This window comes from Chlorocebus sabaeus, chromosome 18, assembly GCF_047675955.1.
Source record: "Chlorocebus sabaeus isolate Y175 chromosome 18, mChlSab1.0.hap1, whole genome shotgun sequence".
Classification (NCBI taxonomy): Eukaryota; Metazoa; Chordata; class Mammalia; order Primates; family Cercopithecidae; genus Chlorocebus; species Chlorocebus sabaeus.
Genome location: NC_132921.1, coordinates 67,497,274 through 67,521,958, shown reverse-complemented (window position 1 = coordinate 67,521,958; position 24,685 = coordinate 67,497,274). Strand labels below are relative to the sequence as shown.

The 24,685-nt window shown below is 46.8% G+C and overlaps 1 protein-coding gene across 4 annotated transcripts in view; it reads left to right on the top strand.

Annotated features, from left to right (window-relative positions):
- Window positions 1-23,915, top strand: part of L3MBTL4 (L3MBTL histone methyl-lysine binding protein 4) — a 443,526-nt gene extending 419,611 nt beyond the window's left edge. For all 4 annotated transcript variants that reach the window (XR_005234835.2, XM_037982494.2, XM_073006460.1 and 1 more), the window contains 3 exons: window positions 9,152-9,321; window positions 18,577-18,639; window positions 22,358-23,915. Coding sequence is in view for 3 of the 4 variants with exons in the window: in XM_037982494.2 (XP_037838422.1) it covers window positions 9,152-9,321; window positions 18,577-18,639; window positions 22,358-22,525 (401 nt within the window). In the remaining variant the exon portion in view is untranslated. The remainder of the gene's footprint in view (window positions 1-9,151; window positions 9,322-18,576; window positions 18,640-22,357) is intronic.
- The last annotated feature ends 770 nt before the right edge of the window (window positions 23,916-24,685 follow it).

Sequence of the window (24,685 nt, the reverse complement as noted above, 5' to 3'; positions counted from 1 at the left end):
AGGTCTGAGTGTCCGTACGACTGAGCTCAGGGCTTACTTTCCCACTTATTAGCTCCTGTCAACCAGTGCTACCATCTACTGTTGGAATTAAAGTACAATTAAACCGTGTCCTCAGGCACTGTAATGTCTTCTTTTGTGTCCCGCTCACAGATGTATAAAGTGATAGGGCCTTTCAGTTTTGTGCATGCCCAGCCCAGCCGGGCTTGTTGCTCAATATCTGGACGTGGAGAGCAGGGTAGGAAGTGACCAGGCAGGAGGATACCTAAAAACAAGAAACTTCAAAATAAGAGCCACTCTAGTCTCCTGGTCAGGTTGATGCTGGTGTCCTTTCAGTTGTGGTCTCTCCTCTGCCAGTAAAGGTCTAAAAATACATGCTTGGTGATTGGGGTGTAGTATCGATCAAAATACGATAATTAATGATGTCTCAAGCTGTGTGAAGCAGATAATAAACTAAAAGGTTGCTCTCTAGTCATCAGAAAACAAGCTGCATGGAAGTCTTGTGTTGGATGCCTAACCTATCAAAAGTTACTATGGATTGTCCTGCACTTTTGTGAAAACGACACCAGGGATATCTGCTCCTCAAGTATGAAATTGAGGAGTGAGTGAGATTTCATGTCACCAACAATTCCTAGCCTTTTCAGCAATGAGTATATTTGACAAGTGAGACACCACAGAATAAAAACTCATTGTTTTCACTGGTGCAGAATAAGTCAGCATTTGCCACCGCCTTATCTATCCCTTCAGTATCATTCCTCAGAAGGCACCACAGTCCCATTGTGTGTTCAGCACCTGCGCTACACTGCACCGTGTGTCCGGTCCACACTCTGCCATGCGAGTCTGGGTATGAATTGGAAATGGCTGCCCTGGACTTCTTACTCTGTTCATGGGGGCTGAAAAAAATAAATGGACACTTTCCATAAAGGGTAGCCAGTGGCAGGGTGCCCAGGGGCAGCCTTGGGGAGGCAGGACTTACCTCCTCCCGGGCTGACGGATGCCACAGAGGGTGATGAGGCCTGAGGGTGGCAAGGAGTCTGTGTCCCAGCCCAAGTGCTCTGGACGGGGCCTGTGTACCTGGAACTCCAAGCCTCTGGGTCTAGAGAACCCTAAAGACAGACTTCTGGGGTTGGGGATCCCTTAAAAGAATGCTTTCTGGAATAGTATCAACAGCAGGAACTCAAACCCTGCCCTCAGGAATGAAAGCTGGAAGCTGAGCCCCTTCCTAGAGTCGTGACTGTCTCCTGCTCTAGGAAGTGTCTTATCTGCCACTTGCCTGCATATTAAGTGACTTATTCCCTCAGGATTCTCCTGTGTTTGCCAGTCAGCCCCTTGCAAGCGCCTGTGTGGGGCCAGCAAGGCACTGGGAGCCTGATGCTCCATGCCAGTCAGCCTGGGTGGGAGAAGCACAGCGGACAGGGGAGGCCATGGCAGCCCCTTGGGAAGGGAGGGAGCCGACTTAGTTCCTGGATGGAATCAAGGAAGGAGACAGAGACGAGCAGAGGCGAATGGAAGACTCTGGGGCCTAACTTGGGTAGCCGCTGAGGAGACCATGAGGAGACGGAGGCCCTCCTGGAGGAACCGTCGCAGCTTACAGGGAGGAGCTGGACACCACAGAGCACATGCCCGCCTGGGAGGAGGGGCCTCTCAGTCCTCAGAGATGCCACCATGTGGAGCAGGCAGCGGGACTGAGGCTGGCCTGAGTGCAGAGGGACCACTTCTCCCTGAATGAGGGAGCAGGACTGAGGTGGGAAGGTTGCCCATTGAGAACTGTTGTAAAGCCGGACAGCCGGAGCCCCAAGGAACTGGCCAGCCCCTGGAGGTTAGAGAGCAATGCCTGAAGGATGCCCTCGGGAGTCTGGAGATTCCTAAACTCGGTTCCCTCCATCTGCCCTGCCAAGACCCAAGCCCTAGTCAGGAAACAGCAGCTAGGTTGCCACACATTCCTTTTAGCATGAGTGATTTGGGGCTGGGCAGCGACACTTCTAGAGAAAGTGGCTCTAAATCTGAACACTTCCTAACTTAGTTTTGAAAGTCATTCTTTGCTGCTTTTGCAGTCAGTGAAAAATGTCCCTGCTTTCTGGCATGGGGGCGTTCATTCAGTCATTCCTTCATCCACTCAGCGGGTACTTGTTGAGCATCAGTTATAAGCCAGACAAATACATGGCTCAGAGTCTCAGGGCAAATGACCCATGGAGCCAACACAAGCACCCAGGTCATCCCCAGACAGACTCTTCCACTCCTCTAGACTGTCCATGACCTCCCGTCTTCAGCCTTCTGTTACTGGATTTCTGAGGCAGGGTGGAATCCAGGCTATTCAAGCCCTGTTATCATAACTCCACAAGAGTCATGTGAATTGGATCCAGCCACCCAGCCTCTTCCTGCACCCCGGGTGGAGCTGGTAAGAGGCCATGGGCTCAGTACTCTTCTGGACATGCACTGTCCCAGTAGAAACAGAATGCTGGCCACTTAGGGAGTTTGAAAGTTTCTACTGGCCATATTTAACGTAATCAGAAGAAACAAGTAAAATTAGTTTTGACGACATATTCTATTTCACCCAATGGATCCAAAACATCATTTCAACATGTAAATCAAGATTCAAAAAATTATTAAGGAGATATTTTATATTCTGTTTTTTGCTACTAAGTAATCAAAATACAGGAGGTACTATAGCACATCTCAGTTCGCATGCTTCACATTTCAGATGCTCTGTAGTGTGGCTAGTGGCTACTGTTACTGGACAGTATGCAGATCTGGGACATCCAAGGCTCTTCATTCAACTTCTAAGCCTCTTGATAGCCCACCAGGCAGCGGCCAATCTCTCACTCCTGTGTGCTTCATCTCCCATATTTATGTAAAATTGATGAAGAGACTGCTTGTGGTGAGGGAAGACCAATAGCTAAAATTAGAAAACACTCTCAGATATCCATGTATGAATTCTAAATAATAAGGGTATGAGAAACAGAAGACAGCGCAGCAGACAGGCCATGCCGATGTCTGAGGAGCAATATGACTTGGCATCTAAGAAACAGCATGTGCTGAGTGCCTGCTGTCAGAGAGAGGAGCGTTCCTGAGGAGCTCCTGTTCCCAAAGGAAATAGACAGTTGTCTTGCCCATCATGGTGAGGCCTCTCCTGTTCTGCTTTTTACTTTTGTTTTTGGGGATAAAGACATGGAAATGAAGAGGGACTGAGCAGACTCAGAAGCATCAAAATCAAGAGAAGAAGGTGCAGCTGAGAAATGGCAGCTCCAAACATGTTCAGTACGCAGGGCATGAGAACAGGTGACTGTGGGAAGAAAACAACGTTCCCAGGTGAAAAGCCATCTGTGAACATTTCATTGCTTCTCCAGCAGAAGTCACTATGGGAGCACAGGGCCTGGATGGAGTAACTTCTCAGTCAGTGCCAGATGAATTGATAGGACTTGGTCGGCGACTGTCACAGATTACACAGTGGGTAAGAGCAATCACATAATTGGATTTGGGGACCGACTGCATTATTTTTTCATCTCCTCCTTTTTGCAGCAGAGAACACAGTAGAACTGCTACCCCTTTCATTGAAGAGAAGGTTACTTGTGAAACGGGTCTCCGTTTTTAGTGGGATTAAAAATAACTCAAGGCCCAGTCATGCAGACTGTGGTTTACCATTTATGACTCACTTGCTTCAGTTTTGTTTTGTGAGGCTTTTGTGAAGAAACAGCCATATTTTTAAAGAACATTTCCATAAAGGGTTTTCCTTCTCATTTGTCAGGGTAGAGCAGAAGTGGGAAGGATGAGTGAGAGGGCAGGGAAGAAATCAGGGACCTACCTTTATGTTATTTTCAGCTGAATTAAAATCCTTTAGTCTCTAAAAACTTTTCTTCTTCTTCTTTTTTTTTGTTTTTTAAATAGAGACAGGGTCTCTCTCTGTTGCCCAAACTGGGGTGCAGTGGTGTGATCATAACTCATTGCAGCTTCAACCTCCTGAACTCAAGTGATCCTCCTGCCTCAGCCTCCCAAGTAGCCAAGACTACAGGTGCATGTCACCATGCCCAGCTAATGTTTTCTTTTTTGTAGAGACAGAGTCTCACTGTGTGTCAAGTCTGGTCTTGAACTCCTGGCCTCAAGCAATCCTCCCGCCTTGGCCTCCCAAAGTGCTGAAATTACAGGTGTGACCACTGCACCTGACTGAATACTTTTCTTTTTAATCTGTGGAATGGGAAGCAGACAGTGCTGTGCCTCGTATCACAAGTCTGTTTAGTCATTTCACTGGAAAGGCAGCCCTAGGTCACACGCTGTCCACAACTGGCTGGTCTGGCTGTCTCAGGCACTCTGGAAAAGACTGACCTTCCCCTGGCTGTGGTGTTCTGACTTTTAACGGCAGATAGACTTACCAGTAGACTTGTATCTCATCAGGGAATCAACTGGATTCCAGTGTGTTGTTTATTGCCTCTGCAGGAAGGGCAATGACTTTTCTTCGGAGATGGGTTACTCCTCTCTAAGTGTTGCTGGACTCAAGATCCACAGACAAGTCTTCCAGTGCTATGGTCCAGGGCCCCTTGGGACCCTGCAGCTGGACACAGAGCTGAACATATTGGCCTTGGAAACTTGAGGGTGCAGTACATCTCTAAGCATCTTAAATGAAATCATTAAACACTTCATCATATGTTTCTTTGAAGGCCATAAAATCCAAAAGAAACACTACCCACAGCAAGAAAAATGGCAGCAAAACAATTCTTTCAACCAAACCCCCCAATGACAAACCACCGAAGTTACAAGTTTTATGTGCTCCATTTTCTGGAAGGAGAAGGCATCCTACACGTAAGGATACCTTTATTTATTGTCACACTGGTGTTAGAGGCAAAGGCAGTATTACGTATACATTTCATTTTCTGGTGCAGAGGACATTTTGATTAATTAACATGCTAAAACCTCCAGTAGGAAGTCTGCTTTTGCAGGCTGAATTTCCTTGGCTGACTTTTAGGGGAGCTGGGTAGGAGTCATGACGGCAGTGAGGTCGTGCAACTGGGAAGCATCTCATGTCCCTCAGCTGTGTTAGGTGGAAACAGGGCTGTGATGCCTGCTGTGGTGAATGAAGTACACAAATGATCCTTCTGCCCTGTTATTGTGGCAAACATCCTTATCAAATCTGGAAGGCTCCATTTACCCAAAATGCCCCAAGAGAGAAGAATCTGATCTTTCTCATTTGATGAGAATGGTTTCTGGGAAGAGTACATGCCTTCATTATCAGCTTATGTTCTTTAATTTATTAACAACTTTTTAGTGAGTATCTGATGTGACATAAATCACGCTGGGCTTTGTAAAAAAAAAGTTAAAATCAGTGTATTCGCATATTACAAAAATTTATGCAAATTTTAAGTGGATATTTTCAAAAGTCTAATTTTATGCACAGAATTTAAAATAATGTAAATCACCCTAAATTTTAAAAGCCTGTCAAGAGCCACATGATTTCTGAGCTGGCAGGCCAAGAGCGTTTTAGCATCTGACACAGTTGCCACACATCGGCAACAGGCTGCCTGGGAAGCAGATGTCCCCCCGCGGTGGCAAATCTCACTTCCTTCCACTAGGACTTCTGCAAATGATTTCAGTGGCCGCTCCTGGTCATTCCAGGACCACTCAGGTGTGAAATCTGAACATGGCCCTCAAGACCCTGAATCTCAGTCTGGATTTCACATTTTGTAAGTTTCACACTGACTTTGGAAGTGGTGTATGTCCCCACATTCACTATCATTACAACTTAAAATACCTTTATAACTTATAACGATAATATAATATCTGACATGTGTTGAACATGTTATGTACCAGGAGCTGTCTAAATCGCAGCAACTCAATGAGGTATAAGTTTTGCTCTTACTCCGTCCTATTCTATTCTCTTCTCCTTTTTTGTTCCCCTCCTATTACCCCATTTTAGAGTTAGAAAACCCTGATATGTAGAAATTAAGTACCTCATCCCAGGTCACTCAGCTGTTATGTAGGGAGATCACTAGGCCACAGAGCTCCTGAGGCAAGTACACGCAAGCATTTTTTCAGCTAGACCTGACTATCCCACCCCAAAATCATCCACTGTAGAAGACATTAGACCTGCTAAAGGGTACAAAGAAGGCAAAACAGCCCCCACGAAACACTCCCCCAATGCAAACTAGTCTTGCATTGTGTTAATTTAGAATAAGGCCGCTTCCCTTTATCAATCCTGACCTCAAGAGGTTTGCAGATCGCAGTTAAAGTATTACCTGCCACTGAGTGTTCACAACACACTGGGGACCTTGCTAAGCACCTTCTGCAACTTCTCCTTTTCCCTCACACCAGCCCTGCATGACAGACACTGTCACCTCCAGGCATGTCTTAGAGATGACAGAATGGTTATTCCAGGTTCCCTATCCAGGGACTCCCTCCCTAGACCAACTCAAGTCTTTTTGAGTTTTCAAATGCTCAACTTTCGAACTTTCTGTCTCATGATGTACAATTCATACGGTAAAGTTGATAATAGTAAAACATTATCTGTGTTCAGCATATAACAGATTCTGGCAAGAATTTCGCAGAACTTGAGGTTGCTGATAAACAGACACAAGCCCTTATGGCCAGTGAAAACTGAACCCCAGGTGGGAGATCCACAGCCCAGCAAGTGCCTGCCGGTCTTTCACCACCACCCATGTGGGACTCCCTTTGGCATAGAGAGCCTTTCCCCACAGCATTCCTGCACTCCCAAATTCAGTTTTATTCAGGCTTCCCTTCAAATAGTTTGATTTAATAGGGACACAGGTAACTGAATTCAAAAGCCACAGATAATATAAGCCAGCCTGAGTTCAAATGCACAGCATAAAGCTAGAACTCCATCTCTTTCGTTGTGACCTAAAGGTCATCTTGCTACTTGGACTAACGGAAGTCGCCATCTGTCATCTTCCAGAGCCCAGAACCAGCCCTGAGAGTGGCAAGCAGTGGACTGAGGAGCCCCTGGACTATTCAGCCACACATTAGGTGTCTTTCCAAGAGTCTGCCCCGGCACTCAAAGCAGATAATTTGCTTCCAGAATTATGGTGTGGGAAATTTTCTTGCTGGGGAGCACACAGATTTCTGAGTTTTGTGTGTCTTCTTTTCTTTTACATTTTTAATGACTTCAGCCTTCATTTGGGAATCACAGAAATCTAATCAGCATCACTTGACATATTTATTCTTCCAGTATATAAGATTCATTCACTGTGTCTTTTCAGAGTCCTATATATTTTGAAACTATGCATGATTAATTTCCCCAGGGCTTGAGTTTGAGATACATATATGTTGGGTTTAAGTCCACACTATTTCAGCAAAAACAACTGATTGAGTGATGTGGTTATTCTTTTCCAGAATAAAGCCCAGTTTTGGCCCAGGTCTTAATCCCTAAGAGTGCAGGGCTTTCACTCCTGGCTTCCCAGCAAAGCCCTTGGATCATTTCTGTGTCACTGCAACTTCAGACTGACCCTGTGACGTTCCCACTCCAGGTTTCAAGGGCTTGTTTTGTACATATCCCTTGTCCAGCCTGACAACTTCATTAAAAACCATTCGTATTTGCCAACATACTGCCTTTGCAAGGAAGATGTGAGGTTTCCTTTCAGAACCTGCAGGCTTACGTACTGTTGTCTGAACTACACAGAAGAGGTAACCTATTTACATGCTAAAAAGGTCAGTGTTGGACAATCAGCAGTTCAAGATGAATTTGCTGCTGCTTGCACCTGGAGCATAAGAATTGGGGAGAACCTGGTAATTTTGCTGCCTCTTTATCTGTGTAGACAGCAAGCACTGTTAAATATGAGGATGTCCGTTCCGATCCACGAGAGTCATGTTGCACAGAGAAGCCCAGTGATGGACAAGCTCGCTCATAGTTTAGAACCTTTCTGGTTACTAATGAGTATATGCGACTGTGACCATGCAGGTCAGCCTCACCTACTAAAAGCTGTAATTAATTTGAGGTGGAAATATTTGCATAATGGTTTTTCAGATTCTGTTAGTAAAACAAAAACCATCGTAATAGACCCTAAATTATGTGGCTACTGCTTATTTAACCTTCTCTTTGCATTACAAAAGGTAGACTTCTGGAGGGCTTCAAACATTTCCTTTTGTGATCTTTTCAAAGTCTCTTCTAACATCAGCAGTTTTATTTTGCTAATGTGTGTTGAAAGTGTCTTAAAAGATGTCATTATAAAGGCATTGGTTTTCTCTGAAATCTTTATAATATTTTTGCTCCTTATCCATTTGTAGATTTAAGCTAAATAATTAGGGAATTGAGACCCACGCCTTTTCCTTAAATGTTGGGATGTAACATAAGCGTAAAGTCACTCTTGAAGACAGCAAACCAGCACAGAAGGCTGTTGATAAGCATAGGGCTGAAATGCACGGAGATCCCATTGAAGTCTCACTCCTTGGTTGCAGCAGCCAATCTTGTGCAACCAAACAGCCATTGTCCTTTGTATCTTAAAACCATGGTACATGCAGAGCTGCTCAGAAAAGAGCACCCCATCTAAGAGTGCCTGTGTTAGAGAGGTCATGTCTCAGCTTCCGCTGCTTTCCAAAGCCCCTGGCTGCCACAGGATGTCACCCCAGGTGAGGTCATGGTGCACTGCTGGGGATCTGCAGCAGCAGCAGCTGGTATCACCCAGCTTCTCATGGGGACCCTTGCTACATGTCATGTTCAGTATCACTCAGGGGATTTATAAAGCCAGATGTGGACTGAGGCTCACTCTGTCTTTAGAGACTCAGGAGGCCGCTTCCAGGAAGAAATTATTCTTTGTGTGCATACACATCCCAGATGGTTCAGTGTGCCAATCTGCTTAGTAGTCAAATTCTGCATGGTTCTTTGATTCCTCTGACTCCTAATTTAAGGAGAGAGAAGCCAGTGGCAGTGACAAGTGACCATCAAACAGCATCTCACAGAGATTATTTGAATGTGGCTGAAACACAGCCACAGTCATCTAGGCACGGGTAACATATGTCTTCTATGACCACTGCTCAAAAACAGACTGGTGGCATAGGGTATGCGTGGGGGTGATGCTGTACGATCAGAGGACACGGGTTCTGGTGGTGTCGGCACTTTCCCTGCCCTGACTTGGGCCCTCTGGACTGTGGGGCTGACGCAGCAGTGCTTGCTCTCTGGGAACCTGAGCCTCACCCCACCCCACCTCTCTTGCAGAATACTCAGCGGAGCAGGCGCAGCAGGCACTTCATCAGTCAGTGTTCATGTCCACGGTGTCAGCCCACCCTTTTCGGGACCTTCCCCTTGGCAGGGAGCAACACTGCAAGCTGCTTCCAGGCGTGGCTGACATCCGGGCCAGCCAAGTGGCACGATGGACTGTGGATGAGGTGAGTGGAGCTGCTGGAGTCCAGGGCTGGGGTGTGCCCGCTGCTAAGAAATAGGCAGAAGGTGCCCACTGACCATTCTCTAACGTCTGGGACAGCGCCCTTTTTCTCTTAGGCATTGCATCCGCCATATAAACTTTAAAACCCAAATTAGAGGGAGAAGCCAGGCATGGTTTTGAGGAGATGAGGAAAGCCCGCCACTTGCCCAGATGGTTTTGTACCTCCCCTCCACAGCCTTATTCCAGTGCCCCCCGAGCCCCAGAGCCATCAGCTGGGGCTAATTCAAGCAGAGAGGCTTAAGCCTCCAATTCCACATCAGAGATTTAATTTGGGGAAGCACAAATGTGCAAGCATCTGAGGCTTGCATCCCAGCCACGTGTGCTCTGGGAGAGGTGCCCAGCCCAGGACATCCTGCACCTCAAGGATCTATTTGCCAGTTGCCCTGTGGTCTCGAGGGATCCAAGCACGCTCATGGCAGAGAAGGGCCCTGCTGCAGGTGTGCTCCTCTAAAGCTACAAGATGAGCAGGCCCACCTGCGGTTCATTTATAAAGTATATTTGGTCACAACGTTATATGAGAAGCTGCACAGAGGGGACAAGTTGGATCAGATTTCAATATAAACATTCCTTACAATATTGATTATTTTACATTTTATCTTATTTTATTTAGAGACAGGATCTTGCTCTGTTACCCAGGCTGGAGTGTAGTGGCATGATCATAGCTCACTGCAGCCTTGAACTCCTGGACTCAAGTGCTCCTCCCACCTCAGCCTTCTGAGTAGCTGGGTCTATAAGCGTGTGCCACCACACCTAGCTAATTTTTTTTGTTTGTTTTGTGGATACGGGGTCTCACTATGTTGCCCATGCTAGTCTCAAACTCCTGGCCTCAAACAATTCTCCCACCTCAGCCTCCCAAAGCACTGGGGTTATGTGCAGGAGCCACCTTGCCTGGCTTCAGTAATAGTTATTAATAAGGATCAGTTAAGCCCCATTGCTTTACAATAATGCTGTAGAAATGCTTCATATTTAAGGTGGTATTATTTAAGGAATGTACCACTTACCTGTAATTCCTTTTGATAAAGATACTGTTTCCACTAGTCAGGCCTTAAATTGTTTTTTAAAAGAAGGAAAACCCTGGGTCACTCTGAGGGCAAGATTAGAGCTACAGCCGCAGTTAAATTAGACACACAGTGTTCCTGGAGCAGTCACTGCAGTCAACTTAATCTTGGTTTAAGCCCGTCTCCCCAGCCTTGGGCCAAGGAACAGGCGGGCCAACGCCCACCCAGAAATTGGAGCCATTCATTTGAAGTGCCACCTTTTTAAAGACTGAGAGTGTCTCCTCTGCCCTCTTTGTTGCTGGGCTCGTGGCCCCTGGCATCGTTGCTGCCCGGCACAGAAGGATGCCCTGGGCAGAGCAGCGCCAGATCCCAGCCTCAGTTCCACTCCCACCTGCGTGTGCAGAATGACAGAGCTCTGATCGTGAGGAATGTGGTGGAGAAGGCAGAATTATGGGCATGTCTCTGCCCAGCTTACAACAATCCCTGGCTCCCCCTGGCACCCTTCACCCTCTGTGAAGTCCTCCCTTCCGCCCTTGCCTGCCCTGCCATTCTTGCCCTCCCCTCCTGCCCCAGGAAGTCCTGTTGCCCCAGCCTGTTCTCATACGCACACCGTCCTGCCTTCTCCCACTCAGACCACTGCCAGCGGCAGTCTGGGGCTCCATGCTCTCTTCCACCTCCTGTGGATCCTCGGTCTGAGCCAGAGGTCACCTCTGGCAGGGCATCCACACTCTGGCCTGACCCCACACTCACTTGGCGTGACATCTTGAGAACCCCTCACTACACCCGGAACTTAGTAGACACCCAGTAAATGTTTGTTGAATGAATGTTGAATGACAAGGAAATCAATTGTGGCCTAAATTTTGAAACAAAAGTGGAATGTATCTAATCAGAAAAAAGAAGGGAAGCCATTTCAGTGGACGGGGAAACACAGGAGGTTGCATGGAAGTGAGTTTCACAGACTTAGTGATGGCAGACACGCACCACGCCCTGTGCGGTCATTAATCCTGCTAAACCAGCTGTGTGAATATAATGACAGGAAGGCAGATACTCACTTGCCCATTTTATTCATGGGGAAGTTGAGATACCCAGAGATGAAGTGACTGGCATCAGGCCACACAGTCAGAACCAGGCCATGAGCTGACCTCCTGCCCACCATGCTCACGGTGGCCCCAGGCACAGAGGAAAGGGACCCAGGACCGGGAGAGGGGCCTGGTGTGGAAGGCCTCAGGGGCCGGGCAGAGGGTGTGCACAGCCCACAGTCTGCTGGACAGGGTCATTCTGGGTTCTTGTGCGGAAAGTCACTTTGTGAAGATGGTGTTTCAGGAAGATGAGCATTGCAGAAATCTGTAGAGAGTAAGGTGAGAAGGGCGGAAGGAGAAGGAGACACCCAGGAAGTGGAACCATCAGGGCCTAGGTGGGGCGCTGCCAACCAAAGAACCCGGATTCAATAGACATTTCAAAGGCACAGGCAGTAGCACAGGGAGGTAGATTAGACACAGAAGAAGAAAAAGCGAGATGCACCAAATGCAATTCCGTTTATAGTCTCGGCGCTAAACAGTTTAGTACTTAATTGGGGTAATAATATGTGAGAGCTGAAAGGCCCAAAGAGTTCATCTGAAAGAATGGGGAAAGAGTGTGCTATTAGAAGTGAAATTTGGGGACAGAGTCCAGTTTGGGAGCAGGAGGATAACATGGTGACTTCATTATTGGACATGTGACTCACGATTAGCAGTCCCTGTGAATCACAGTGGTGGATATAGAGACGTCCCAGTGGACATAAACTCAAGATGGTGCCCCTAAAGGCTGCAGCCAGAGGGTACCAAGGGGCATTTCCCAAGGGTGTGAGTGTCCAGAGTTAGCGTGAGGATGGGTCGCAGGGCCCCAGTTAGAAAGAGGGAAAAGGGGCTGCAAAGGGGCTCTGACTTCCAGAGAGTCCCTGGACGCCAGGTGTCAGGGGAAGATGAAGCCAGAGCATGTGGTGCAGCAGGACAGGTGTCAGAGCTGGTCAGGTTTTGAGGCTGGGTTCGTGGAGTTGTGCCTCAAAGAATTTGGAAAAATTGTGTACCGTATATGTATTTTTAATGGATAAGGGCCAGAGATTTTATTAACTTCTCAGGGATGCCTTTATGCAATAAGAACAGACACCACTGTTAGGGACATTAGCAGTGACTAGGAAATGGGAGGGAGCTCTGATTGGACAGATTTCAACTATGGCACTTAACAGAAGCAAAGTCACGAGACTGGGAGGGGATTCGAGGGAAGCAGCTGGTCTGGGTGAAAGTGTCATTAGGACAGGGAAGATCGCAGAAGGAAGACCAGAGAAAGAGAAGCTGTTAGGAAGATGAGAGCCCTGGTCCTTAGTTGTCTGTTGTGCGTGCAGGTGGAATCTCAGCCCTTGCTGCTGGGAGAGGCCTTAGAACTTTTCTAGATTTAAAATATCAGCCATGGGAAAGGCTAAGTGCCTCGCATACAACGCTCCTGCTCCTGCTGCTTCCATAACCCTACTTCCGTCAGGGATTCATTCCAGGGAAAAGCATTGTCATGATTCCCTACTGTTGAGCATAACTCAGTCTTGCTGTCTCCCCAACTAGATGCCCTGAGGACAAGGACCACATCCTGAATTTCTTTCCATGTCCTCACACACTACAGCACATTTCCCAGTACCAACATAGGTCCTCAGGAATCATCTCTGATGGGCTGAAAATGGGGGCTTTGTGATTGCTGTATTTGTGTCTTTGAAAATAAGGGAGCCACTTAGGGGCCCCCGGTGAGTACCTACCCACAGCAGAGTGTAGGGCTGCTTAGAGAAGGCACAGTAAAAATGATGAGCAGGGCAGCAATGATGTGAACGGCAGTTCAGGACTGAGCTGGACTGGTGGGGGCTCAGGGCTGCTTTTGTGCTTTGTCAGCACTGGGCGTTTCAGAGAGGAGCCTCCGCAGCCAGGGACGGGGTGTGTTGGAATGAACTGGGCATCCCTCAGGAAGAGTTAACACGGGTGTCTGCGGCAGAAGGTGAAGTGAAAGCACAGCCTCTTTGTCTGCCTTTCTGGCCCGCGAGGAAGACCTCTGCTCTGCTAATGCCACCTGTGAAGAGAGGCCGGCGCGGGGCCTTTGTAACACTCCACAGAGCTGTGAGCTGCCTCTTAACTCCTTTGTTACTGTGGCTGTCTCTCCAAGAGCAGTGCTTTTCAAAGCGCAGGTAGGCTGTGAAGTCAACTTAGTGGTTATAAAACGAAAGACCAGACAAGATGAGAGCACATCATAGGTAATAAGGGTTGTTGCTTTGCTAAACTTCGGTGAGGGATGTGTGTGGGTGTGTGCACATGATAAGTTATGGAGATGTAAAGTATATGTCTTATTCTGGGTCATGAAAATATCCTGTACAAGAGCATAAGCTTTTACGAGTAGGGACTAGTATAGTTTCATATATTTTTACATCTTTTAAGCTTTTGCTATCTTATTGCAAAGCATCTTGCACAGAAGAGGGTTTGACAAGTGTTGGAGTGAGTGAATGAGTTCATGGATGAATAGGCAGGTGGGTTTTATGTAGTCCGTTCCCTGATTCTGCCGGGTATATATGTCTAGGCACACGGAGGCAGGCAGGGCATGATATGTGGTGTGCTCATTTACCACCCTAGGTATGACTCAGGTAAGCCTGGTGCACGTATGGGTACTTTTATTTCTCTTATTAAAAAATACTACTTAAAGCACCACATATAAATTGCTCTAGCCTCAACCAAGTGCTCCCTAAATGTTCATTAACTTTAAAAGATGGCAGTCACTTTAAAAGCAGCCTTTACACAGGAAGGGGTGCTTTTGAAAAATTCAGGGTACTGCTAACTAAGCAGAGCAGCCTTATACAATTGAGCCCTTAAAAAAAAAAGGGCAAATAAACTCTGCTGTTAAAAAATAAGACCCAGGCTGGCAACATGGTCCCCAGTGGACGATTAGCCGGTATAGTCAGGCACATATCTACAGGCTCAGCGAGATAGAGAACACCGGCATTTGGAATGATTTAAAGCAGCAGCAGCCCCACGGAAGAACACGAGGCCTGCTGGGCTCCAGCGACGATGCCAGGGAAAGTAGGTCGTGGGGGAAGTGAGGTCGGTTGGCGGGATGGGCTCCTCTCAGAGCCTGGGCAGTGTCATCCCTCCTAGTTTCCCCAAACTGCTGTCTCATACTTAGAATCAACTTTCTCAGTGTCCTTCCAAAACAAAGCAGGGATTTTAGCTGTAGGACACTGTGTGCCTGAGAATGTGGGAAGTGCGGGTGTGTCAGCGGTCACAGCACTGTGGGGGGCACTTCCCAGAGTCGAGACCAAGGGGAGACACCCGTGTGGCAGCCCCCCACACCACCAGGCGCTGCCCGGAGCCAAAGCCAAGGCCCACGCCACCCACTGGGCTCCAACAGTGTGATCACCCCCTTTGAAAAAGCAGGTGACCCCACTGCTATGGCTTCTGTGGGTGCAGGGCAAGTGGATGGTCATTTCGTCTTTCGCAGAGGTCATGCGCCTCTGGACAGCTGTCCACATTTTCCACAAATGTGAAGAAAAAATATCTCTCTTTTAACGGGAGAATGAGAGGGAAACTTCTTGATATTACTCTACTAAAACTCACCACTTTCATTGAGAAAATCTGTAGCAAAACTTTCTATGAAAGCTCAAAATACAATTTATTTGTAGGGGAAGTAATTACCAACTAATAATACTGAATCAAGGCCTTTGCATATTTTAAAATTCTTGGCCAGAGAAGTCTGCTTAATAGAGTTCATGGAACTTGTTCCTTATTTTGGAAAAAGAAAAGATAAACTGAATCGAATGGGAATCTCTTTCCAAAATGGCAGAGCCTTTCGGAGGAGTGTGAAGCTGAGGAGGGTGGCCGGGTGGAAGGTGAGGTGGAGGCGGCAGGTGCTGCTTGCAGGCCAGGCAGAGGCCACCTCGGGGCAGGGCCATGTCTGCTTTGTTGATGCTTTGGTTTAACACGTTATTTATTTCCTTTAAAAAAATCCAATTTACCTTTCATACATTGACAATGATTTCTTGGCCAATGATACTGAGAAGGAAGACTGTGGTCTTTTTTTTGTTTGCCCAGAAAAGGACAGTTTAACATAGGCAAACTGTCAAAGCAACTTGCAACACTTCTGCTGTGAATGGTCCTCTGAACAAGTATGGAAAAGAGACCATGTTGCCAACCAACCACTCCTTTCCCCTAGAGTCGGGGATACCACTGTCCCTGTGCTGACGTGGCTTTCCCACTGCAGTGAGTGATTGACATCCGACAAAACATGGTGCCTTAGCTAGCTACTGGTCCCTCTTCTCTATCATTTCCTCCTGCGACACTCAGCCCTCCTTCCTGTGAAAAAGTGAGCCCAGCAGAAGAATTGGGGCAATGTTGCCCCCAGGGGCATTTGGCAATATCTGTGCATATTTTTGGTTGTTACAACTGGGAAGGGGGCTTTGCTACTGGCACCTTGTGAGTAAAGGGCAGGGATGCCGTTAAACATCCCACAACACCCAGGCCAGCCCTCACAGCAAAAAGTTACCTGGCCCGAGGTGTCAGTATTGAGGTTGAGGAACGTGGCTTTACAGCATTCTCCTGTGTTCATCTTTGATTCCTGCCCTGCCTAGCCCTGAGGCTCAGCACGAGTCCGTCCAGACCCTGCTGGACCATTCCTCTAGCTTCCTGCAGCGCTGTGGTTCTCGGCCCTCAGTGCACACTGGAACCAACTGGGAAGCTCTAAAAATATCTACCCAGTGCTTAGACCCAATCCAACTCCATTAATTTATCATCTGTGTGGCATGAGGCCTGGACGACAATCAGCGTGAAAGCTCTGCCGAGGATTCCAGTGGCCCGCCAGGGTGCAGTGCCAGGGCTCAGGGCTCCCCGCTGCTGTGGAGGAAGTACAGACCCACACCTGGAACCACGTGGCCCTCCCGCTTCCCGCCACTCCCTGTCTACTCCTCAGCTCAAACTGCACTCCTCCAGCTCCTCACACCCGCCCTTTGGCCCTGTGCTGTCCTGCTTTGGGGTTTGCTCCTGGGATTCTCTATGCCTAGAATTCTTCGCCCGCCCATCCACCCCAAACCGCCACAGTGGAAATACTGTGCATCCAACAGTAACCCTCTCATGGTCCGCCTTCCTGATGTCCTTCCTGAAGTCCCACCTAAGATTTGTGGAGTCCCTTCCTAACACCCATAGCCTTCCTACCTTTCTCAACGGTGTTAGCGCATTTGACCACATGTTGTAGTGAGTGATAAGCTTTCATGTCCTCCCTGTTCCCCTCAATCCTCCCACCACTAATCAAATCAACTCATTGAAAATTCAAGCACAACAAGCTCCCAGGGCAGCTCGTCTAGCAGCCAGCATGAGGCCTCACACGCAGGCAGGGTTGGAGTATATATGACCAGCAGAGTGGTCTGGGGAATGACGGAGTCAGGCCACTCTCCATGTCCTGGGCCACCAACAGCACTGCCACTGCCATCACCTGCCCCAGTTGCCCTGTCTCTGCAGCTTGACCAGTGGCATTCCACAGCTTTCATTAGCTCCCAGCAAGTACTGAGCACGTGCTCTACATGCTTCCTTCTCACCTAGAACAAGAAAACTGTATTAGCCCAGCAAACAGACTCGGCTTCCTCTGCCTGAATTGCCAGTGTCGGGTTCTCGGGTGAGTTCGCTTACAATACTGAGAGCCCGGGCCAGCAGAGGCACTCACTAGCACAGATGCTCCTGGGGCTCGGAGGGGAACTTGCATGACAGCAGTATGGCTGGTGTGGAACTTTTTTTTTTTTTAAATCCTTATCACTCCAAACTTTATATGAAGATTGTAAAACGCCTCAAGAATATATTTGCAGCGCCGGGTGAGTAAAGCAGGCATGGACGTGCAGACCACCCCTAGAAAGAAGATATTCTGAACTCTTCACATCTGCACTGACTAAATATAGCTGTGAGACCACAGGGGACAGAGCTCAGGAGGGGCACAGGTGTCCAGCCCTAGGGTATGCCCTGTGGGAGTTGGCCCTGACTGCTCTGTCACCTGGGATCAGCAAACACCTGGTGCTATCTCCTGCACCATCAGGGGCAGCGTTGGCCGACTTCTCCTGGAGAGGCTGGGAGGGAGTCTGTGCTCACAGAGCTCTCTGAGGGTGGGACGTGTTGATACACTGCACTCTCCAGCCTCGAGAACCTTCCCCATGAAACCAGGGAGAGGAGAAGGGCCAGCACCCACAATTCGGTTGACACAAGAAGCGGAGAGCCAAAAAAAACGAAACAAACAAGACAGTTCCCCTAGAAGTATCACCTCCCGCGATGACATTTACTGTTGCACTCCAGCCTGCCTTTCATCCCCTGCTGCGACAGGACTGGAGTTAGCCAGTAGTGCAGACCACCCAGCTGTCATTTCTGATGTTGGGAGTCTACCCTTTATCATGTTTGTTCAATCAGCTTCCCAAAGGTATCTATTAGGAACACTCAGTGGCTTCCTGAGCCGATAGCCAGATTTTTGTCTGAGCTCTCTCTTGTTAAAAGGATATTTGGGGGCATGTGGGGGCATGGTGAGAGTGGGAAGTTGAAATGAAGAGACTGATTCTCCAAAACGTAGGGCCTAGAGATAGCAAACCTGAATTCCAAAATGTCCCTGCTACTTACCAACCGTGTATGGCCCTGGGTAAGTGCTGAACCTCATTTAACCATCATTTATGTGGGAGTTCAGCTCTGCATAGATTCTCTGATCGCCTGTGGTTCACCAGGCTCCAGGTGAGGAACTGAGCCACAGAGATGAGTAGGAGAAGGCCTTGCCTTTGGGTCTGCCTTTTAAAGGCAAGCGGGCAGGTCCTCACTCCTGCCTGTTGCTGTGATAACTGCTGCACAAGGCCACTGGCCTCGCCCTCACTGACCCCACAGGGGAGTCAGGAGAATCAGATACAGAAGCTTGCAGAATGCCAGAGCTTCACATATGGAGGCTGTTACGGTCATCATTATAACCATAACCCTGTGCAGGTCAGTCCAGTAATAAGAGGACAGAAAAAATACTGGGGGCTGGTCTAATTTCTCAGTTGACAAATGCTAATGCAACTTGATAGTTACTATTTAATTCCCAAGTGTTTGAGAGACTTTAAGTATATTTTACTTAAATGTTGGATTACTACAACCCCAAAATTATTTCAGGTGCATGTATTAAATTAGGCTTTTCATCTTGCACTATAGGTGGCTGAGTTTGTACAGTCTCTTCTGGGCTGTGAAGAACATGCCAAGTGCTTTAAGAAAGAGGTAAGAAATGTGTATATATATATACTTCTAGACCCAGAAGTGTTTTGTTATCATTTACTTAAGTGTAAATAAGTACAATTTGGGGCAGCAAGAGAAAGGAGATCCAGCAGGAATAGAGCCCAATTCTGCAGTGTGAGACCAAGCGGGGTCAGTCTCTGCCTTCAGTCCTCTTATATTTTGCTAGGTTTTGTTGCAGAATGCCATGGTGCTTGGTGCATACAGCATGCTCAGTACATATACTATTTGCTGGAAGAGTAAATGAACAAGATAATTAATTATTACCTATCGGTGTCATGAGGCCTCTCCATTGGTGGCTTGAAGCCATTTGGGGGAAGGCAGGAATCCTCCCTTGGGATTGCACCTGGGAAAGAGAGGAGATTTGTTTACTCCAAAGTCAGCATGGGACCCTCCTACCTATCCCTGCCCTGCATTTGCTTCCAGAGAAGCCCCAAATCCTTCTAGGGGGTTTCTATCTTCTGCCCCGTCTTGGTTGGGAACATACTGAACTGCTTCACATATTTCCTGGAATTAGTATCCATAGCTACAGGAGCCCCTGGAAGAGACTGGACCAGCTACAGAATGATGCATATACTAATCCCAGTGATGGTGTATCAGGGGCTTGCCACGTGCCAGGCGCGGTGCTAAGCATTTTACAACCATTGTCCTTTGATCCTTGTGACAACTCTACAATGGCAGCTTACCGATGAAGAAGCTCAGGCCCAGGAAGGTTAGGCAGAGCAAGAAAAGGGCAGAGTCGGATTCCAGCCCATATCCATCTGAGAGCTCAGAGCCTCCGCTGTTGCTCTAGAACTCTCCAAGAAAACCACCCTCGTAGAAACTGAAAGGCAGTACGCCCCTCTCCCTCAGGTTCAGAGCATGCATGGGTTAAGGGAAGTGCTCATGGAGTTTTGGGTTCTGGACCCCTCCAAGCACAGTAGAGGAACTCAGCATCAAGGTCAGATGGTCTCAGTCTGGGTAGCTGCTGCATGTGGGGTTCGCCTGCCTCTGCCTGAGCTCAGCATGGCTTGGGCATAGTTGGCCACGCTCACACATACAGTCCACTCTGCAGGTAGTGATGCCCAAGGCCCACCTTGTCCTCAAGTCTGTCCACGTAGGGGAAGAGGGAGTGGCTCTTTGCAGGCTGACTTGCTTATATTTGGCACTCACTGACCAGAACTGTCACTTTAGACAGATTGCTGAACCCCTCTTATCCCTCCTCTCTGAAACACAGATTTACGAGAGGGGTCCTTAAAGATTAGGATGATCATGTTTGAAGCACTGAGCCCTGTTCTTGTCCCAAAGTAGGGGCTTAATAAAGGCAGCAGTATGCAGCAGAGGGTCTCCTCTGGGCTCCAACAAGCCCTGCCCGAAATCCCAACTTTGCCCCTTAGAAGCTGTGTGAGCTTGGGCAAGTCATGAAGCTTGCAATTCCAGGTTTCCTCTCCTATATTACAGGGTTATCAGGAGGATCAAACCCATATAATAATTATAGCTCCATAAATGTTAGCTGTTATCCTCACCATCATGACCTTATTCTTAGGACCTTATATTTGGACAGCGATTTTTGCCTGAAAATGCTGGACCTGAGCCAGGTCAGGGTATGGATGTAGGCTCATTCTCTCTCCTCTGCCTTGGGGAAAATGCCTTTTCTGAGGGGAAAAGTGCTTCCTCCTCTAGATGGATGAAACCTTATCAGACAATATATCATAAATGCACAGAAAGGTTTTAAAACCTTTTTTTAAACGTTAAAACTTTAAAACCCTACCCCTCGGGTCCCAGGGTAATTCTATCAGTGAGACACTGACACTACAGGATTCTTCTTCTCCTTCTCCTTCTCCTTCTCTTTCTCCTTCTCCTCCTCCTCCTCCCCCTCCCCTTCCCCCTTCCCCCCTCCTCCTCCTCCTTCTCCTTCTTCTTCTTCGTCTTCCTCTTCCTCCTCCTCTTCTTTCTTCCTTTTTTCTCCTTCTCCTCCTCCTCCTTCTTGTTCCTCTTCTTCCTCTTCCTCCTCTTCCTCCCCCTCCCCCTCCCTCCCCTCCCCCTCCCCCTCCTCCTCTTCCTCTTCCCCCTCCCCCTCCCCTTCCCTCCCCTCCCCCTCCCCCTCCTCCTCTTCCTCCTTCTCCTCCTCCTCCTCCTCCTCCTCCTCCTTCTCCCCCTCTGAGGTGGAGTCTTGATCTGTTGCCCAGGCTGGAATGCAGTGGGACAATCTTGTCTCACTGCCACCTCTGCCTCCCGAGTTCTAGCAATTCTCCTGCCTGAGTAGCTGGGACTACAGGCGCATGCCACCACGCCTGGCTAATTTTTGTATTTTCAGTAGAGATAGGGGCGTCTCACCATGTTGGCCAGACTGCTCTCAAACTTGTGACCTCAACTGATCTGCCCATCTCGGCCTCCCAAAGTGCTGGGATTACAGACATGAGCCACCACAACTGGCTTGGGTTTGTATTATTAAATTTGAAAAGATTTAGAACTACAGTGCTAAGTTCGTGGAAGAGTGTTTCTGTAGAAAACCCTCCCATTCCTGCCTTCTTGGTTCTGGAGCTAGGAATCATCTGAGGTAGGCTGTGTCAATCAGCGATGCTGCAGCAGTCTCAGGTGTCGTGCTGAGGTCACTGGGACATCCAGAAGCTGGGGGAAGCAGCCTACACAGTGGCCACTGCCATCCTGTGAGTCTCGGGGAAGCTATTACAGTTCATGCTGTAATATTGTTTTAATTTAAAAGTATTTAATTGTCAAAACAAGATTGAATATATTCAAGGTGTATAATGTGATGATTTGATATACATATACAATGTGTGATGATTACCAAAGTCAAATTAACTCTTTCCATTACCACCCATGCCATACATCAGAGCCCCAGATCTTATTCATCTTGAGCCAGAAATCATTCTGTGCAAGTTTCGAAATATATTTTCAAAGTTTAATAAATAAAACATTTATTTTGTATGTATTTTTGCTTATACTGGTATATATTCTTTAAAAAATTTAAATACAGGAAAGTTGAAAGGATTAAATAAAAACTAACCACTATTCTACCATCCAAAGATAATTTCTGTTAACATTTGGTGTAAAGACTTCAAATATTTTAAATATGCATATGTGTACATGCAGCCATGCATATTTAATTGTATAAAGTAAAACTGAATTTTGTCTCTATCATATACCATGTTCTGTTGTTTACTGATCTACAAAAAAAAATCCTAAATCATTAAATGTTTCATAGATACTTGATTTGGGGTGACTGCATAGCAGCCCACTCTGACTATAGTATTATTTATTTCTGCTATTATTGGGAACACTGGGTTGCTTTCAAGATTTCAGTATTATAAATAATACTAGAGTATACACATTGCACGTTATTCTCTTGGGAAAAATTCCTGGAGATTTACTTGGTTTTAAGGCTCTTGATATAAATTCAAGCCAACCTTTTTAAAACACAACAATAGAAACTTAGCCTAGGAACAGATCATGTATATTGAGTTCATATTTAACAGAGTGAGCTCCTTTTAAATTTAACTTCAAATTTCTAGAAGAAGGAACTGAAGTGGAGCAATGGTTGTAACTAAGCCAAGAGAGAGCTACTGTCATTCTCTCTCACTGGTGAGCTCAACACGGAGGCTATGACGGGTTCCATGTCACACTCAGAACCTAAGTGTTACTGGTGAGTAAACAGGCTTCCGTGACAAAACATTTTTGTTTGTGTCTATTTATGTATTTGCAGCAGATCGATGGCAAAGCCTTCCTGCTTCTGACACAGACAGACATTGTCAAAGTGATGAAGATCAAACTGGGCCCAGCACTGAAGATTTACAACTCTATCCTGATGTTCAGGAATTCCCAGGACCTCCCTGAAGAAGATACTGTCTCAGGCCAAGAAGTCAAGGGATGATTGCGCTCCCTGAACTTCCTCTGGCACCAGGACCTGCGCTCTTTCAGCAATAAAAGTGGAGCACATTAATTTGATGTGAATGTCCAATGGCCATATCCACATTGAATCTGGACTTTTTAAAGTGTCTGTGATTTGTTTATATGTTTAGAGGATTTTGATGACTGGTCCAGTGCCAATGATTCAGAGGCTTAGGCCCATCTGTGGGTTTGGTTTATGAACATTGTTATCTTTGGTGGGATCCGTTCATCTCTAATGTGTTTGCAAGACAGACCAAAGAAGCCCACACATCCACCTTTATTCTTCTCTGTCACCAGAAATGAAACTATTTTCCATTTACAAGCATAACACTCTCAAGCAGTAAAATATTAGAAAAGCAGTGTTCATGAATACATTGTTAATGTTTTTACCAGAACAACGTCGAGCTTGGCTCAGATCTGCCATGGAGCACAGCTAGTCTAAGACCTAGAGGCCTGGTGCTTTCAAAAGACTTCACGTGAGATTTTTATGTACTTTACTCAGGAAAGTGTGAATCTCTAAAAAATAATAATAATAAGCACATGTTTTCATGATTCATTCATTCTCCTTTTTGTTCCATTATCCATTTCTTGGTTGTGCTCCCAAGGTTTCCTGGAGCCTCCACAAAGGAGTGTGACCAGGATTAACAAGAGGACGGCGAGGTGGGCACTTCCAAAAGCTGGAGAGACCCTTCTGAGGACCCTCCACCATCAGCGGGGCCTCAGGGGACCCTGTCCTAACACTGGTGTGGCTGGTGGGCCAGACCCTCACCTGCACAGAACTCCTCCCTGCTCCCACTCTGAAGGGCATTTCAGGATTGACTGATTTCCACTGCGGTCTGCCAGAACCCCTGTAATAAGGAGCTGTGTTATATTACATCTGGGGCTGTGTGCATCTTTACAAACGGAGACACACTGTTCAAAGGGAAGATCTCTAAAGTAGGGAGCGTGGTACCTATTCTTTGTTTGAAACATTCCGCTTTGTTGTCAGGCTTTATTTGTTTTTTGTAAGTGATTGTATCTGAGACTTAAATTGTGTGGAATCAGTCCCACAGTTTTGAAAGACAAGTACCTCTTTTCTGACACTTGTTACTACTTTTACAGGTAGGAACAGCTATAAATGCTCTCTCGGAAGTGGAGAGCCACCATTTGTGGGTGGAGAGAAAGAGGGAATAGATTCTAAAAAGAGGTTCTATGTCCACTTGCTTCATTAAGAATGTTAAGGTTTAAGAAAGTTGATTCTGCTTGGAGAATTTCTCAAGCTTTACATTTTTTTTTCACTGAAGAAAATAAACAAACTCTAAGATGTGTGCATATATAACATTTCTTTAGATCCTTACCTAAATGAAATTTTAATATATTATTGGTTGATTTAATTTTGTTTCTGTGGAGTTTTGTTTGTTGTTTTGCTTTTTGTAGACTGCCATGTGCAATTAAAATTCCTGCTTCTGCCATGTTAAAATTTTAATATATTTTAAATGATAATAAACAGAGAAAACAAAATTTATACCTCACTACCCTTAATGCATATGTTGTTATGACCTGTGCCCATGCCACAGCATGGAGTCTGTTTTTTTGTTAGCCGTGGAAGAACAGAGGTAACTCTGCCCACATTAGCTAGCAAGGAAGTCAGCCATTTTTGAGTGCTATCTTTCTTGGGATATATTTCCCAAGGAAAGCAGGTTTAGATGTTAATAATTTGAGAGATTAAATGGGAGGTTTTAAAATGAATAAGAACCTCAAAATTGCTTATTGTATAGGTTCCATGGAAGACCTGAGATTTGTTGTTCATATATCTAACACATGTCATTTCAACAGAAGGGCCTCGGACAGGTTGGATAGTACCAAGTCAAATGGAGTTGAACTATTGTGCTGCTAGGAGACAGTGTGATCAGACAGAAAGGGATTGATCCAGGTATCTAGCTGCCTGCCAGACACCCCCACATTGTCACTCAAGCACCTCAACCTTGAGGTCAACAGGGAGCTTTGATCCCTCCATTCTAATACTCCTCACCAGGTGAACGACGCCATCATCAGAGCAGTTGCTCAAGCCAGCCTGGAAACTCAAATCGCCTGCCTTTTTTGTCCTTTCTGTGGTAGAATTCATCTTATACTAACACAAAATCACTGGAGTTAGAAGGAGATG